The sequence below is a fragment of the Danio rerio genome, chromosome 20 (genome assembly GCF_052040795.2).
Source record: "Danio rerio strain M-AB ecotype USA chromosome 20, GRCz13ab, whole genome shotgun sequence".
Lineage (NCBI taxonomy): Eukaryota > Metazoa > Chordata > Actinopteri > Cypriniformes > Danionidae > Danio > Danio rerio.
Genome location: NC_141040.1, coordinates 35434824 through 35450148, shown reverse-complemented (window position 1 = coordinate 35450148; position 15325 = coordinate 35434824). Strand labels below are relative to the sequence as shown.

At 36.5% G+C, this 15325-nt stretch overlaps 1 protein-coding gene across 28 annotated transcripts in view; it reads left to right on the top strand.

The window, feature by feature from the left end:
- The window catches only part of sash1a (SAM and SH3 domain containing 1a), a 315841-nt gene that overhangs the window by 270674 nt on the left and 29842 nt on the right, over positions 1–15325 (top strand). For all 28 annotated transcript variants that reach the window (XR_015517683.1, XR_015517686.1, XR_015517685.1 and 25 more), the window contains exons 3-6: positions 2885–2935; positions 3135–3184; positions 12690–12727; positions 12989–13075. Coding sequence is in view for 25 of the 28 variants with exons in the window: in NM_001442215.1 (NP_001429144.1) it covers positions 2885–2935; positions 3135–3184; positions 12690–12727; positions 12989–13075 (226 nt within the window). In the remaining 3 variants the exon portion in view is untranslated. The remainder of the gene's footprint in view (positions 1–2884; positions 2936–3134; positions 3185–12689; positions 12728–12988; positions 13076–15325) is intronic.

Here is a 15325-nt window from a genome sequence, read left to right as displayed (position 1 = left end):
TCTTCGGCATACAGTACTAGGTCGAAAACAGTCATGCTCAGGCAATCACAGACACACAGTCACTCATCATCCACCAGCTGCTGGACCTCAATATCATATAGCAATCAGAGCTCATGTTTTAGCGCTGCAATTAGATTGTGAAGAGGAGTCTTATTTTAGTTGTTGATGAAAATAAAACGGCAATTTGCCAAAGATGGTTATTTGTTTTCTCAGAAGATTATAAATGAATAAAAAAATCTTTATTTATATTCTTATTGTCATTGAAACTATTATCTTCTGAAGCAACAGCAGTCGTAATATATTGGGATGCTGTGCACAAAAAACAGCTATTTTTTCTAATAACATTTTTCAAAACTTCTCCTAAATGTTTTTTTGGAACAGAATTGGCTTCTTATAAAAACTATTTTAGAATCTTACTGATCCAATATTTTGACCGGTATAGATGTGTGGTTGTGTAAATGTGTGCTGCTGTGAAGTGTGCATGTGTCAGTGAGTGCACACGACACAGAGCTTCTCTTTGTGAATGGATATGTGTTTTGGATGACACGGGCAGCAGCAGTGTGTGTACAAATAAATCAGTGTGCCAATGGGAGCATGTGCCCACTTGGTATGGGGCAGTTGGTGATGCCATGCTGCTGATGATACAGAACACGGACCTCTGTGTGTGTTTACGTTGACCAGTATGTGTTCATTTGGAACTTCAGCTTGCCCACAGTGCTTGTGTGCGTGTGCGCGCGTGTGCGCGTGTGCGTGCGTGTGTGCGTGTGTGCGTGTGTGCGTGTGTGCGCGTGTGCGCGTGTGCGTGTGTGTGTGTGTGTGTGTGTGTGTGTGTGTGTGTGTGTGTGTGTGTGTGTGTGTAATTGGGTTGCATGGTTTACCTGTGCTATGGTAGTATCGTGTTACTATGTCTTCAAAACACTGGCAGTGCCACTGTAGTTTGTAAACGGTAATATCGTCTTTAATGGTTTATTTAGAGTACATAATATTGCATGTTGAAAAGTCACTATAATGCTCACTTGTGTACAGCAACAGACCATTTATTTGAATAGTCTGTGGAGTCCCTTAAGGTTGCAAAACTTTTGTGGTTGCCTATTGCATTTTTCTGACATTTCAGTTCAGTAGCTACAACAACTGCAACAATCTTTTAAAGAACGACTCACAAAGTGAAATTTTGAATTACTTTGGATTCTTACAAACATTGAAACTGTTTTTTCTACTAAAATAAACACATTTTTCTTTCTTTCATGGAGGACTTCACTTTTAGAGTAAAACGTCTGATTTACTACTTAGAAGCTTCCGAACTTTACCAACACACCACTGAGCACTAAAGCAGATGGATGTAGTGGCATAGAGACAAAACACACACAAACAGACATCCTGACCTAAAAACAGTACTTCTCTTTAAAGAAAATGCTGCATTTGCATGAAAGAGGCTTGAAGATTACTACTGTGATAACTGAGGGTCTGGACACAAAATTTCCACAATACTGTCCACCAAATGTTCAGACGTATAGACAGTGCATGTGTTGTACCAGTGGGGCCTCTTCCATCAAAACATAGTACGTCATTAAAAACGCTGTTTAACAGCTATTTTAGCAACCTTTTCTGATTTTACCTTGTTTATTTATATAGCAAATTTATTTTACAGAAATATCAGAATTTAATACAACACAGTGCTTTTTAGGTATAGAAGTACTGGGGCTGTGAGCTTGTTTTGTTTTCTAAAACGGCTGATGTTCACATTTTGACCCATATGCAGATATGTGGAAGGTCAGTGTGCTAGCAGAGGCCTTGGTTTTGAAAAGTAAGCTGTGAGAATGAGTAAGCAATGATGCTGACTCTGTACTGAGAGCACAATAGATTTTCCATTAGTTCCCGTCAGCCTCAACTGATGGTTTCAGAGTTGTTAAGTCGGGTTGTTTAAAAAAAATGAATGAAAGCACCATCTTGACCTTTACTCGACTAGGCCTTTCTGCCAGGACACCTACCAGACCAGTTAAGAACAAAAAAACAATCACTCAGGGCAGCACGATTCCTACAAAATGAGGTTACCTCTGAAGTGCAAGTTCTTCTTGATTTACAGGCTAGTTACCCCTTTGAAAGTATTTCAATTTGAACTTAAGACAGATGACAACATGTTCCTAGTCAAGAATTTATGCATTCATCTAATTACAAATTTTGCCTTTATACCTATAATTTTTATCGATATTTAATTCATGTTGGTTTGTAAGAAAAAAAAAATTTAGTATTTTGAATAAAAAAAGAAACTGTATATTTATATGCATATTTATTTTTTTTATTTAATTAATTATTTGATTCATTTAATTAATTATTTTATTTGTTTATTTTATTTATTGGTTTTATTCATTTATTATTTCTCACTACAATGCAAAGTAAATCTATTTTATACTTTGTATTATGGACAAAAAATAAACAAATTGGAGAAGGCATGTGACCAACACAATTTTCAGTGGTCCAGATTAAGTGGCTAATCTTTTTTTTTTTTTTTTTTTTTTCAGTCTTTGTGTTATTCTGCTTTATTCTATTTTCACTGTTATGCCTATGTGGCAAGTAAGACATTGCCAGTGTATGTTTCTAGCAGGGTTCATGTGTGCTGTATTTCCAGTAGGTTTGGTTTATTCCACATGATGTTGATTTTTATTTTTATTTTTTTGCTGTCTTTTGCTGCTGCACAGGACTAGCAGGTTCAGTATGCCTCAAGTGTTGTGTGCGTGTGTGTATGTTTGTGCAGAGGACAGAAGGTGCGGTTTCATAATGACAAGTCAGGCTCCTAGCACATGGATGTGTGGCCCTATATTAGTGGCATGTCGGTGTTTGTTTGTGCGCCCTTGTTCCTAACCCTCTCTTTTTCTGTGTTTTCTAGGAAAAATCAGACACTAGTCTAAACTCTTCACAGCTCCGCTCAGACATCCAGGTCAGTCGACCCACAATGCAGTGCAGATCTGCTTTCAGACCTTCACACACCTGCAGTCATCATCATAAATCACTGTTACAACACAGTGATAAATCAGCTGACTGCATGCTCAAATTACACTGATTCGTATTTCAGCAGTGATTAAACTCAGTGTGTGTGTAATTACAGTAATTAACCGCAGTGTTGTCTTTGTATGCAGGATTCATTTGGATTCAGCAGTGAGGTGTCCACACCAGAGGCTGAGAGAAAGTAAGAAATTCTCAATGCACTTACTAATTTTTAGTAGTTGGCTGTAAATGATACGAAGTGAGAAAAAAAAAAACTTTACAAGTGAATCAGCAAAGGGATGGTTTTAATGTTCAAACAAACTATGACTAGCCATGTTATCTTTTTAGTTTATAATAAATTCTATTATTTATCTTCTTGCCATCAAGTATAGTTGTAAGTATTAGTCATTAGTAGATATTTGTAAATATTCTATAAAGAACTAGTGATTTTTTTGCAGATATTAGTTGCTTGCTTGTTTTTTATATACTAGCACATTTTATTATCCTAGTAATAAATAACTGCTGCTAATGTTCTAGTAAGAATTTAGAATACATACTAGCCAAAACTAGTATGAAAAAAATGTGTTACTATAGTTAGAATGTATAGTCAATTTATAAAAACTAGTCGGCGCCGGTAGCCTAGTGGTACTGCGTGCTGACATATAGCACCAGTGTGCTCATGGTGACCCAGGTTCGATTCCCGTCTCGAGGTCCTTTGCCGATCCTTTCCCTCTCTCTGCTCCCAGTGCTTTCCTGTCTGAATTCTCTACTGTCCTATCAAAATAAAGGTGAAAAACCCCTAAAAAATAATTAGATAAAAATATATATATAAAAACTTAATAGTATCTATGTGATAGGTATACAGAAAACAAGTTAGTGCTAAAATAAGTAGTGTCTGTTTAGTAGGTCTAATCTAGGGCTAGTAAGAGCTAGTTGCTAATTAATCAGTATGTGTACTTAATAGTAGCATAAAAATATAAACTAGTGCATTATATAGTGTAAATGTTAAAATGGTTTGCCATAAACCAACAACTTAATGCGTTCAAAACTTAATTCAAGGGATAGTTTACCCAAAAAATGAATGAATGTTGTTGTTGAAATGCCAATGGTCAATAATTGCATTTTATGATTAACCAAGACTCACAGTTTCAGCTAAAAATCATCTTTTATGTTCTACTTCTTAAGGGTGTACTCGCACTAGGCTACCCGAACCGTGCCCAGGCATGTTTGACCACCATTTCCCGGTTCGTTTGACAAGTGTTTAGGACCTACTCACACTATGCTATGTGAACCGTGCCCAGGCCTGTTTCCCGGATCGTTTGAGAAGTGTGAGTGCTCTGAATCGGGCTCAGGCAAAGTTCACTTGGCCAGGCCTGGCCCGCTTGTAAGAGGTGTGCCATAGCGTGGTTCACTTGGGCTCAGGCGCGGTACACTTATAGTGTGTGTGCAAAGCGCGCCAGAGCCCGAAACTGAAGACAAGATGTGACCTTTAAGGGATTGTTATATATAGATTTATTAATCATTCTTGTTGTTTAATGAACGCAAACTGTTGTAGATTATTAAAGACGCAAACCCCTCACTGCACAGCAGTTGCACCTTCAGCTAATCTCCTAATTCCTGCAGCACAAGGACTTTTGTTTATGAGCGTCAAAAGTGGCTGATCTTTTTGGCGAAATATTTGACCGTGTCACTGCATCCCATACGACTAAAACAATAAAACTAAAGAAATCTCCACTGGACTGAGCGAAAGCACTTACTGAACAGCGCATCATCAATGACGCAAGTGTGCCCAGGCCCAAATGTAATGTGAGTGCGGGCTGTCGGGGAACATGGGAGTGGGGACAAGTGTGCTTTGGCCCGGTTCAAGGCAACTGTACATAGTGTGAGTACGCCCTTAGTGCTCCAAATATAGTTGGCTGACCCTGCCCCGGTTGGAAGAGGTGTGCTAAAGTGCGGTTCAGTTGGGCATTGGTGCGGTACAATTGTAGTGTGAGTACAAAGCTCACCTGGAGCGTGAAACTGAAGACCCAACGTTCCTTTTAATGGTTTGTTTCATATAGATTTATTAATTATTCTTACTTTTCAATTAACTCAAACTGTCATAGTTTATTAAACATGCAGACCCCCCACTGAACATCAACTGTACCATCAGCAAACCTCCTAATACCTGCCACACAATGACTTTCAAGAACATTTATGAGTGTCAAAAGTGGTGGATCTGTTCAGCAAATTAGTTGACTATGTGTCACTGCATATCAAACGACTTAAAATAATACAAAACAATATAATTAAAGCAATCGCCATTGTACAGAGCGAGAGCGCTTCTCTTTTATTAAACTGAACATTTGCATCATCAATGACGTAAGCATGCTCAGGCTCAGAAGGCAAAAAAATGTGCGGGCCAAGTGAGAGTGGCAATTGTTCCTGGGCAGAGTACATGGCAATTGTGCCTGGGAACGGTACAAGGCAACCGTGCCTAGTGTGAGTACACCCCAATATGTCACCTACGTCTTGGATGGCCTGAAAGGGATTCAGTTAATAGCAAATGTTAATTTTTGGGTGAACCATGCCTTTAAAGGACAGTTTTCTGGTTGTTTGACTTGTATATGAGTGCTGACATCTCAGATATATGATCGCACATGTCAGGTCTGCTCTTCATCCTCCATCTGCTGCTGAGTGTAAGTGTAAGTGTATGTGTGTGTGTGTATATCAATGGGTGTGAATTCCTCCGTTTTACTTCTTCACATCTCTGTGCTTCCAGGCTTCCTTCCTTCCGTCCATTGTTCTTAGATGGTTAAGATGAAACATGGTGATTAGTGAGAGGAAGACAGACAGAAATTCAGACTTAAGTGAGACTCTATGAGTTTATAGTGCACAGGGGTGTTAGACAAGCTGACTTAAAGAACTTTATTTAGCATTATTGCTTAAATGAGCTGAAAATGACATGCATGATGTCATTGCTGCCATCATTTTGCTTTTTTAAAAATGTATTCGTCATATAGTGAGTCTCAGAATGATTGCAGTAACAAAGTGTGTGTGTGTTTTTTTTAATGATGTCAGAGCACAAACAGGGTTGTTTCTCCATGCGTACGGTCTGTGTTGATGGGCTGTTCCTGTGGGGTTTTAGTGGTCCACACGCCATGGGAAAGATTTAATTTTATCGCCATCATGCTTACTCTCTAGAGAGAAGTAGATGAATGTAAAACATATGGAGCTGACACATCTTTCATCATTTATTGGTCTCTGTGGTTTTAGGCACATGTGTCTGGTTTGACTGGTACCACAGTTGTGATCGTTTTAACACTAGATTTGATTGAAAAAAGCAGCATCTTAAAGCTTATTCACACAAAATCTATTGTAATTTACTCACTCTGTGCTAGAAACAAACACATTTTCAACTCTGTTGGAAACCAAATAACGTTACAGTTTATTAACTTCCCAAAACACACTGACACATTTCTTAAAAGAGAGTCTGATTTGTCTTTTCCTTTGACCTATTAATATTTAATCAGCATGTCATAACTTGACCTTCTGGTTAAAAGAGCAGACTTCTCTCATACTTGCGCAGGACTTCTCTAGTTATTTAGTGCACTTAAACCTACCCTTGCGTGTTCATGTCACATTCTAAAATCTGGTCAGTTGACTTATTGGACAAAGTCCCTTTCCAACTTTTGGACATTCAAATGTATTGCACAATATGGAAAAAGAATATCTGTCATTTAGTTGTATTATCATAATAAAGTGTTCTGTGATCTTATGCAAATTTATTTTTTTAAAAATCTAACCAAAAGCAATTTTTAAAGTTTGTCATATTATAAAACACAACCCCAATATAATTCTATGCAACCCTATTTCATAAACATCTGTTGAGAGGAATAGTCTGTGACTTAATCACACTGTACTATACAGGACAAAAGAGTCATTGCCAGATTACCCAGACTTCCTGTCTGTATGATTAGAAGGAAGAAGCCTTGGCCTTCAGAAAGGTTGTTCATGCTGGACTACAGAGAACCCGATGACAGTGAGAGAGATGTGTGTGTTTGTGTATCTGTGTTGCTTTGAAGACATATCTTTGTTATGTTGACAGAGTCTTCCTCTTGATACACACTACTGTTCAAAAGTGTAGTACTAGGTACTGAAATTCTTCTTCCGAGGACATTAAAAATGTTACTGACCTTAAGCATTCAAAAGTTAGATTTACAGTTTTATGTGTTATTATTATAAGTTATTTGCATATTGCAATAAGGTGATAGAAAGGTAACAGTCATCCAGAGAAAATATGTGTCGGAGTGTGTGTGTGTGTGTGGCTTTAAGGAAATCCCTCAAGCTCTGTTTGCCGTGACCTCCAGTGAAGGTCATTTCCTGCACTCTTCCTTTGCAATTTTTGTATATATGTGTTCTGAACTCCAAAGCCAGGTGTTAGGAAGCAAATCAACCAACCAATGGAAGGACACCAGGTGTGCCCTGGGATAGAAGGGTTTCTCCTCATCAGCAGTTTGACTAGAGGAAAGAGGAAGCCCCACTCCTAGCTCTGAAAGTGCAGAACATGCATCACTGTAGTGATGCACAACTGATGAAAGCAGCATGATGTTCATCTCAAAAAGATAATCACCCCAAAAATAACATTTACTCATCATTTAGCCAGCCTCGAGTTTTTCCAAACCTGTTTGAGTTAAAGATATAAGTTGTAAAATAAGATATTTTGAAGAAAGCTGAATATTTGTAAACAAACACTACAGTGTAAAACCCAAAAAGTTAAAGTAACTCAAACCATTTGAGAAAACCGATTAAAAACAAACCATTTAAGTTCAAAAACTAATCCTAATGAGTACTCTGAACTTAACCCATTTGAGTAAACGAAGCAATTTGAGCACAGTAAAATCCAATAAGTGAAGAGAATCCAAACCAACAGAGTACTGTAAAACCCAATAAGTTAAGGCAACTCAAATGGTTTGTAGCAATTGGTTTCCTCAAACGGTTTGAGTCAAAAAAAAAAAAAAAAATCTATACGAGTACTGTGAACTTACTCAATTTAAGTTGAAGTAATGAGGTATTTAATTAACTCATTACCTTCAACACTGAGTTCAAAACTCTTTTCAAATGAGTAGAATTAACTTTCAGTCCATTTTGCATTACCCCATTTGATAAAGTTGACTGGTGGATTTTACAGTGTATAAAAGTCAGTGGTTAACTCTTCAAGATTTTTCAGAATATCTTATTTTGTTTTCAACAGAAGAAAGAAACTCAGGTTATTGATCAAAGGGTGAGTTAATGATAACAATATTTGCAGTTTGGGGTGAATTATCCGTTTAATTTGGGAGAAATTACATGTTGGCACATTAATTTGACTGATCTCAAACTCTGGAAGGCCATTTTTTTGATTATTCCAAATTAGGTAAACGCATAAAGCAAGCTCTTACATTAACTCTTACAGAATACAGTTGATTTTTATTCCTTAACATTTTGGATTATAAAGTCAGCTGATAACCATGTTCTTCTAACAAAGTTGCTTTTTTAAGTGTTCAAACCTCACAGCTAGATTGTGTGAGTAATTGGTTAATGCTTGCAGTCTATTATAAACAGTCCAAATTCAAAGTAGATTCAGAGAGTTTGTGTGGAGCAGAATTTGCTGCAAATAGAGCCAAGCTAAGCTTCTTTTGTAAAAGAGCACAACACCATGTTTCACTTTGAGACGTGAGATGCTTGCAAATAAAATTGCTCGAAAATATAATTATTGTCATGTAATGTTCTCCTTGTGTTGACATGGATTTCCTCCGGGTGCTCCGGTTTTCCCCACATTCCATAGACATGTATGTGTATACACATTGTATGTGTGTGAATTTGAGAGTGTATAGGTGTTTCCCAGTACTTGATTGCAGCTATTAGGGCATCCACTGTGTAAAACATATGCTGGATAAGTTGGCTGTTCATTCCACTGTAACCCTGGATGAATAAAGGGAAGTTAAATGAATGAATGAATGAATGAATTGTCTTGTAATCATTTTTGAAAGTTTTACTAAATTTGGTCATGAGTTAGAGAAATAGCTTGACTTTAGTTTTAATACACTTTACCTGTCAGTTTGAGTGACATCCCTTATTGTTATCAATCCAAAATAAGCTCTGCGTTAAATTAAAGGACACAAATGAAATATGTAGAGAAAGTAAGAGTGCATATATTCCAGTGTCAAATGTTCTTCCATCACATTCTCTGAATAACAATCTCAGCAAGCCAGGGATTCCTTTATTTCAGAGCTTGTGGACATGACAGTTCCTCACAGTGTAGGAATGCAGCTCACAAGGCTAATATTCCACTAGGCGCACCAGTAACGACACAGGACACCCTTCGAAAAGAAAGAAACTGACAGACTGTAACATGCTTTTATTGTATGCTGGTCACACATACAGCACCATCAATAGCAGAAATCCTGAATGGAGCCTAATTTACTGAGCTGCTCCTCAATAGGGCCTTTTTAGCACGGGATGCAGTTAGCATACAAGCAGCAAGACTGCCTTTGGATTCACTGTGGGGTGAATGAAAGGTTAAACAGAGAAAGTTTGTATCACCATGGCAGCATAATGATATGATAATTCAGGGAGGCCTCTGTCATGCCCTGTGTCTCAAACACACACACACCACGGTAAAAGAGCAGCGTTGACGTCTTTATTTGGTCATAGTGCAATGGACGTCCTGAAAAATGCAGGAATGTGTGCTCTGTTTAATAACACATGCACATTTTTACAGTCATTGTAATGACATGTAACATATGACCTGCCACCAAACACACTATGTGGATACTGATAGCTTTAGCACCGAGGATGTTTTTGGGACACATGGATAACAGATGAAAAGCAGACATGCATGCACCCGTGATGATTTAAATTCAAGCCACTGGTAAAAACACTGTCTTCCTGTGGAGAAAACCAGAACATGGGTGCACGAATGTGTGTGTGTTCACATACGCTTACATGACTGTGTCAGTGTTTACTTTAGTGCAGACGAGGTTGAGATTGTTTACCCAAGGATGAGTGAAAATCCACCACTCAGATGAGAAAACCACAACACATAGACATGCATGCTTGCCTTTCGTGTTCCCGTCTGTAGTACTAGCATATGTTTTAGACAGAATGTTTTCTTTTTCTCTGTTTTGGGGTTGTTTTCTCTCGTTAGCGCTTCACACATGGCCTCATTTCATGCAACATTTTACTACTTGACCGTATGACAACGTCAATGTGATTTATATCTAAATCTAAGACAATGTAAACACTAGATATTTTCCCATGCCAGAATAATATGGCTGGTTTTATTGTGAAAAACCGAAAGACTAGATATGAATTTCCATTAATGTCTATAATAGTCCCACTTTTTTAATATAACATGTTTAAATATAGATTACTATTTGAAAGTTGGGATCGGTAAGAGTTTATTTTGAACATTAAGATCCAATCCCAATTCTACCCTCGGCAGCTGGAGTGCTGGAAAAAAAACTGTAAAATAACATGAAAATTTACTTTAAATTACAGAAAGTTCCTTAAATTAAACGTTCTATTTAATTTCTCTAATTTAACACCTGTATTTCATGGTAAATTGTTGGGGTGCCGGGAAAAAAAAACCTTAAAATTACGTATTATTTACTTTTACATCTGACACTTGATGACACTCGAATGCCCTATCAGAAAAGACTAGTCACTGGGAGCTTTTTATGGTGTCTGATGTAATGTTAATGTTGTTTTTGTGTGTTTACATTGATGAATATGGCCACAGTGTAAATACACAGTATAGTTACGTCTTACAGTACATCTTATTGCTACATTTTATTGTTGATAACAGGATATCGTTGGCTTCAGTGATTTCCTGAAGATGAGTATAAAAAAATGCAACTGGAATAACTACAGCAGTCGCGATTGTCAATCTCATATGAAGCAAGAGATCACGATGACATGTGGAGGTGTTGTAGTGGTGTCCGTTTCTTAAACAGGTCACATACCGGATACGCCGCTCAGCGCCGGGACACGGCACGCACATGACAGCTGGAAGTATTGCACACCAGATGCACACATTCGCATGTTATATAAAATTAAACTATTGAGATGGCGCTCTGTGGTGCATCAGAAATATGAGCAGTGTCCTTAGTCATGGCTGGGTGCCATGGACAGGGAAAGAGTAGGGTACAAAAATAGTATTGGAATTGGGCCTTATACTTTTAATTAGCAAGGATATATTCATTTGATTAAAAAGTGAAATTTAGTATTAATGTGACAATTTTATTTTTTTTATTATAGACTTTCAATATTTATTAAAAAATGCTGAAAAGATTTGTCTCAATTTAAGCTAAATCATTATATAACAATAAATAAGATGTGACACTAAAGACTGGTGTAATGGGTGTCTGAAGATTCGACATTTTAAGCAGTAACTGTAAAAGTACTTCACAATATCACCTTATTGTAAAAGTGTAGCTTTAGTGAATGTGTGTGTGTGTGTGTGAGAGAGAGAGAGAGAGAGAGAGAGAGAGAGAGAGAGAGAGAGAGAGAAAACAATATGTCAAATTCCAGATGTAGTAGTATAAATACATTGTGTGTTTATATACAGTTTTTAGCATCATTAGCCCTTCTTTAAGTTTTATTCTTTTAAAATTTCCCAAGTGCTGTTAAATAGAGATTTTTTTTCAAACATAATAGCTTTATAACTAATTTCTTTTGTCTTTGCCATGATGACAAAACATAATATTTTACTAATTATTTTGCAAGATGCTAGAATTCAGCTTAAAGTGACATTTAAAACTTTACTTGGGTAACTAGGCAAGTCACTACAGTACAACAGTGGTTTGTTTAGTAGCCTGTCAAAAAATGTGATAATATTATTAACCGTAGCAGAATTATTATTTTTTTTATTTCAGCCCAGCTAAAAGAAAAAAAAAACTTTCTCCATTAAAAAAAAAAAATAATTAAAATAAAAGGATAGAAAATGCTATGAAAAATGTCCGTGCTCTGTTAAAAAGTGCTTGGGAAATATTTACAAAATAAAACATTTCACAAGAGCACTTCCAATTTTGTAATTCAGCTGCATGCTCTTATATAATGTTTTATATAATCTGACATTAGATGAAATGTCTGAAAAGCATGACTACAATACATTCAAAGAAATGCCTTCCTCTAGTTCATTACAGATGTTTTGGCAACCCACCAACTAACCAAGAATAATTTATTTTTCAAAAGTTTAGAGAAGGTGTTTTTATATATGATGTGTGTTTGTTTTAATCATGTTCTACATAAATACGAGTAGGCCAAATAGGTTCTGTCAGTATCAATAGAAGATCTGTAAAATCCTAATGTTTTATTTTCACCCATTCTCTCAGCAAATGAACTCTAGTGTGTTAGTTTTGTTATTTTGGTATTTTCCAAGGGCACTGCGCCCCAGTGGAGAAGAGTGGAAATATAAACAAGCAGTGTCTGTCCTGCTGTGGTTCTTATTCTCAGTCTCTTTCTCTCACTTTGTCTTTCTCGTCTCGTTTCGCTGCATCTCTGGAGCTTCTCTCATCTGTGCCCTGTGAGCCTCAGGAGCCTGACATGTGCTCTAAGCAGCACCACACTGCCCTCTACTGACACACAAATACACACTGACAATCGGTGGGGGTTTGTTGGGAAGCTGAAAATACATGTTTTATTAAATGTGTCTTAATTTTGGTCTTTTCTGTGTTTTCCATCAGAATTTCTCTGCACAAATCCAGCTCTGAGGATGGATCAGGTTTGTGATTAATTATAAAAACAATTTATATTTATTTGTGGTGATTGGAGCATTTTTTGAACTATTTAATTATTTATGCTGGAATGTTCTGGTGTTATGGGTCACTGTGAACACTAAATAAAACAAAAAACAAATGCACACATATATAGATGCAATAATTGAGTGCCTTTTTTTTTTTTACAAAGCAGTGTATTTAGTAATTTATAGTGTCTGTACAAAAGTAAATGCGTTTGGTCCTGATGGGTTTCTCTTCACATGCAGGAAAATGGGACAACAAGAAGAAAAACAAATCCTTCTGGCAGAACTTCCGAAAGTCACAGAAGGGGGTCACAAGGCAAGCGTCAAAAGGTAATAAAAACAAACTCACTGCATTTTTCTCATGTTACATCCCTTCATAGCTCTGCAGTTTGCTCACTTGTTTTTATTGTTCTTAGACCATATTTGGGGTGGCAACTCTTAGAAATATAAACAGTAGATGAATTAGGAGCTTAAACTGTAGTTATAGTTTCATCTTTCATCTAAATGGCCCATCCATTTTTGAGAATGATGGTTTTCTTTAGTGTAGGTCTGTGATGGTATCACATTTAGTTGTCATTACAATATATTGAATTATAACAGCTCTACATTTTTTCTATTGCTTTATTGTGTACATAAATATACAGAGTAAACAGAAGAATTGTATAATTGTATAATTGTAAAAAAAAATGAACAATTTACAATAAGGTCTTATTAAAATACATCAAGTTAATGCATTGACAGTGAGAGAAAGCTACATTTGTTATGAAAGTTAATATTGTTTTATGAACTCAATTATAAAACTGAACTTTAGTATTTATCGGCTTGATTAAACAAAATAGTACATTCATTCATTTTCTTTTTGACTTAGTCCCTTTATTTATCAGGGGTCACCACAGTGGAATGAACCATTTATCCAGCATATGTTTTACACAGCGGATACCCTTAACCCAGTACTGGGAAACATCCATACACACTTATTCACACACATACATTACGGCCAATTTTGTTTATTTAATTCACCTGTACCGCATGTCTTTGGACTGTGGGGGAAACCAGAGCACTCGGAGTAAACTCACACTAACATGGGAAGAACATGCAAACTCCACATAGAAATGCCAACAGACCCAGCCAAGGTGCGAACCAGTGACCTTCTTGCTGTGAGGCAACAATAGCTAACCACTGAGCCGCCATGTCGCCCCAAAGCAGTAAAAATTTTTTGAGTTATGAAACATTACCTGAGAAATTCACATAATTGTAATGTTTTTATGAAATAAATTGTATTAAATGCCTTGGATAGTTTTCATCAGTTCAGTTTAATTAGATAATGTCAGAAAATGGAGTGGGAATAGGCCTGTAATGAGTCAACAATTTTCAGTCTCTATGTCATAGGCCAGATTAACATGCAATTCTTTATATTTCAAAAATAAATGGGCAATTAAATTTTCAATCAGTTGGTACTGTAATTAACACCACAGTTGTCTAAAGCTGCGGTTCCCAAAGTGGGGGTCGTGGGACAATGAGAGGGGGTGGCTTGGTGATTTCCAAAAGATCAAGTCAGTTTTATTGAACTATTTTAATAAACGATTAAAATTACTATATTTTATCCATAACCTTCAGAAGATAAAAATAGTTACATTAAAAAAACATAAAAATAAAAAGGCACACATTTTCAATTGTTTTTACACTGGATTGCGACTCCTGGGGGTTTACATTAGATTATCCTTAAAGCAACAGTGTCATTTGCAGCAGACTGATTTTACTGCACCAGCCTAAACCATGGACTGGAGGATGGTCTAAGATGTTAATCTCCAAACTTAAACCAAGAATAGACTTGTGCTGTAAACACTGTGCCCACCAGTCTCATTAGACAAGGTTAATAATTAAACAAATAAATCAATGTCTATAAAAAGTTATATAGTTGTTAGACTGTTGCACTTTTTTTGTCAATATACTCATGTTTATATAACCCTGTTGGTGTGTGTGAGCTGTTGCATTCATCATTTGTATGTTTGTAACCACCTCTGAAAATGGTGGGGGTCGTGAGTCACTGGAATTTTACTTTTTTCGGGGTCGTGGGCTAAAAAGTTTGGGAACCCCTGGTCCAATGGGATAGTTCACCCAAAAATGAAAATGATTGCATAGTTTACTCATCCTCGACTTGTTCAAAACCTGTTTGAGTGTTTTTCTTCTGAAGAATGTTGAGAAAAAAGTATCTGAGTATCTTTGTTTATATTTTGGATTTCAGTGGCTGCTTTTTCCCAACAGAATGTTTTGCTTTGTGTTCAACGGAAAAAAGATATTTATTAAAGTTCAGAACCAACTGACTGTGACTAAATAAAAGAGGAAATTTTCACTTTTGTGTGAACTATCCCTTAAATTAATAAATGACTGTTCAATATACTGTAGATGTGAAGCTCTCGCAATAACAATTTCGTGCATGTTCATTACTGCAATCTATTTTTTTTATTTAAACATCTCCATTTCAAATCTAGAATAAATGTTTGTTAATTCAGCCTGTGATTTAAATGATTTAATGCGAACGATCTTTCTATTCTGTATTTTATCTCTGATTGTACGCTT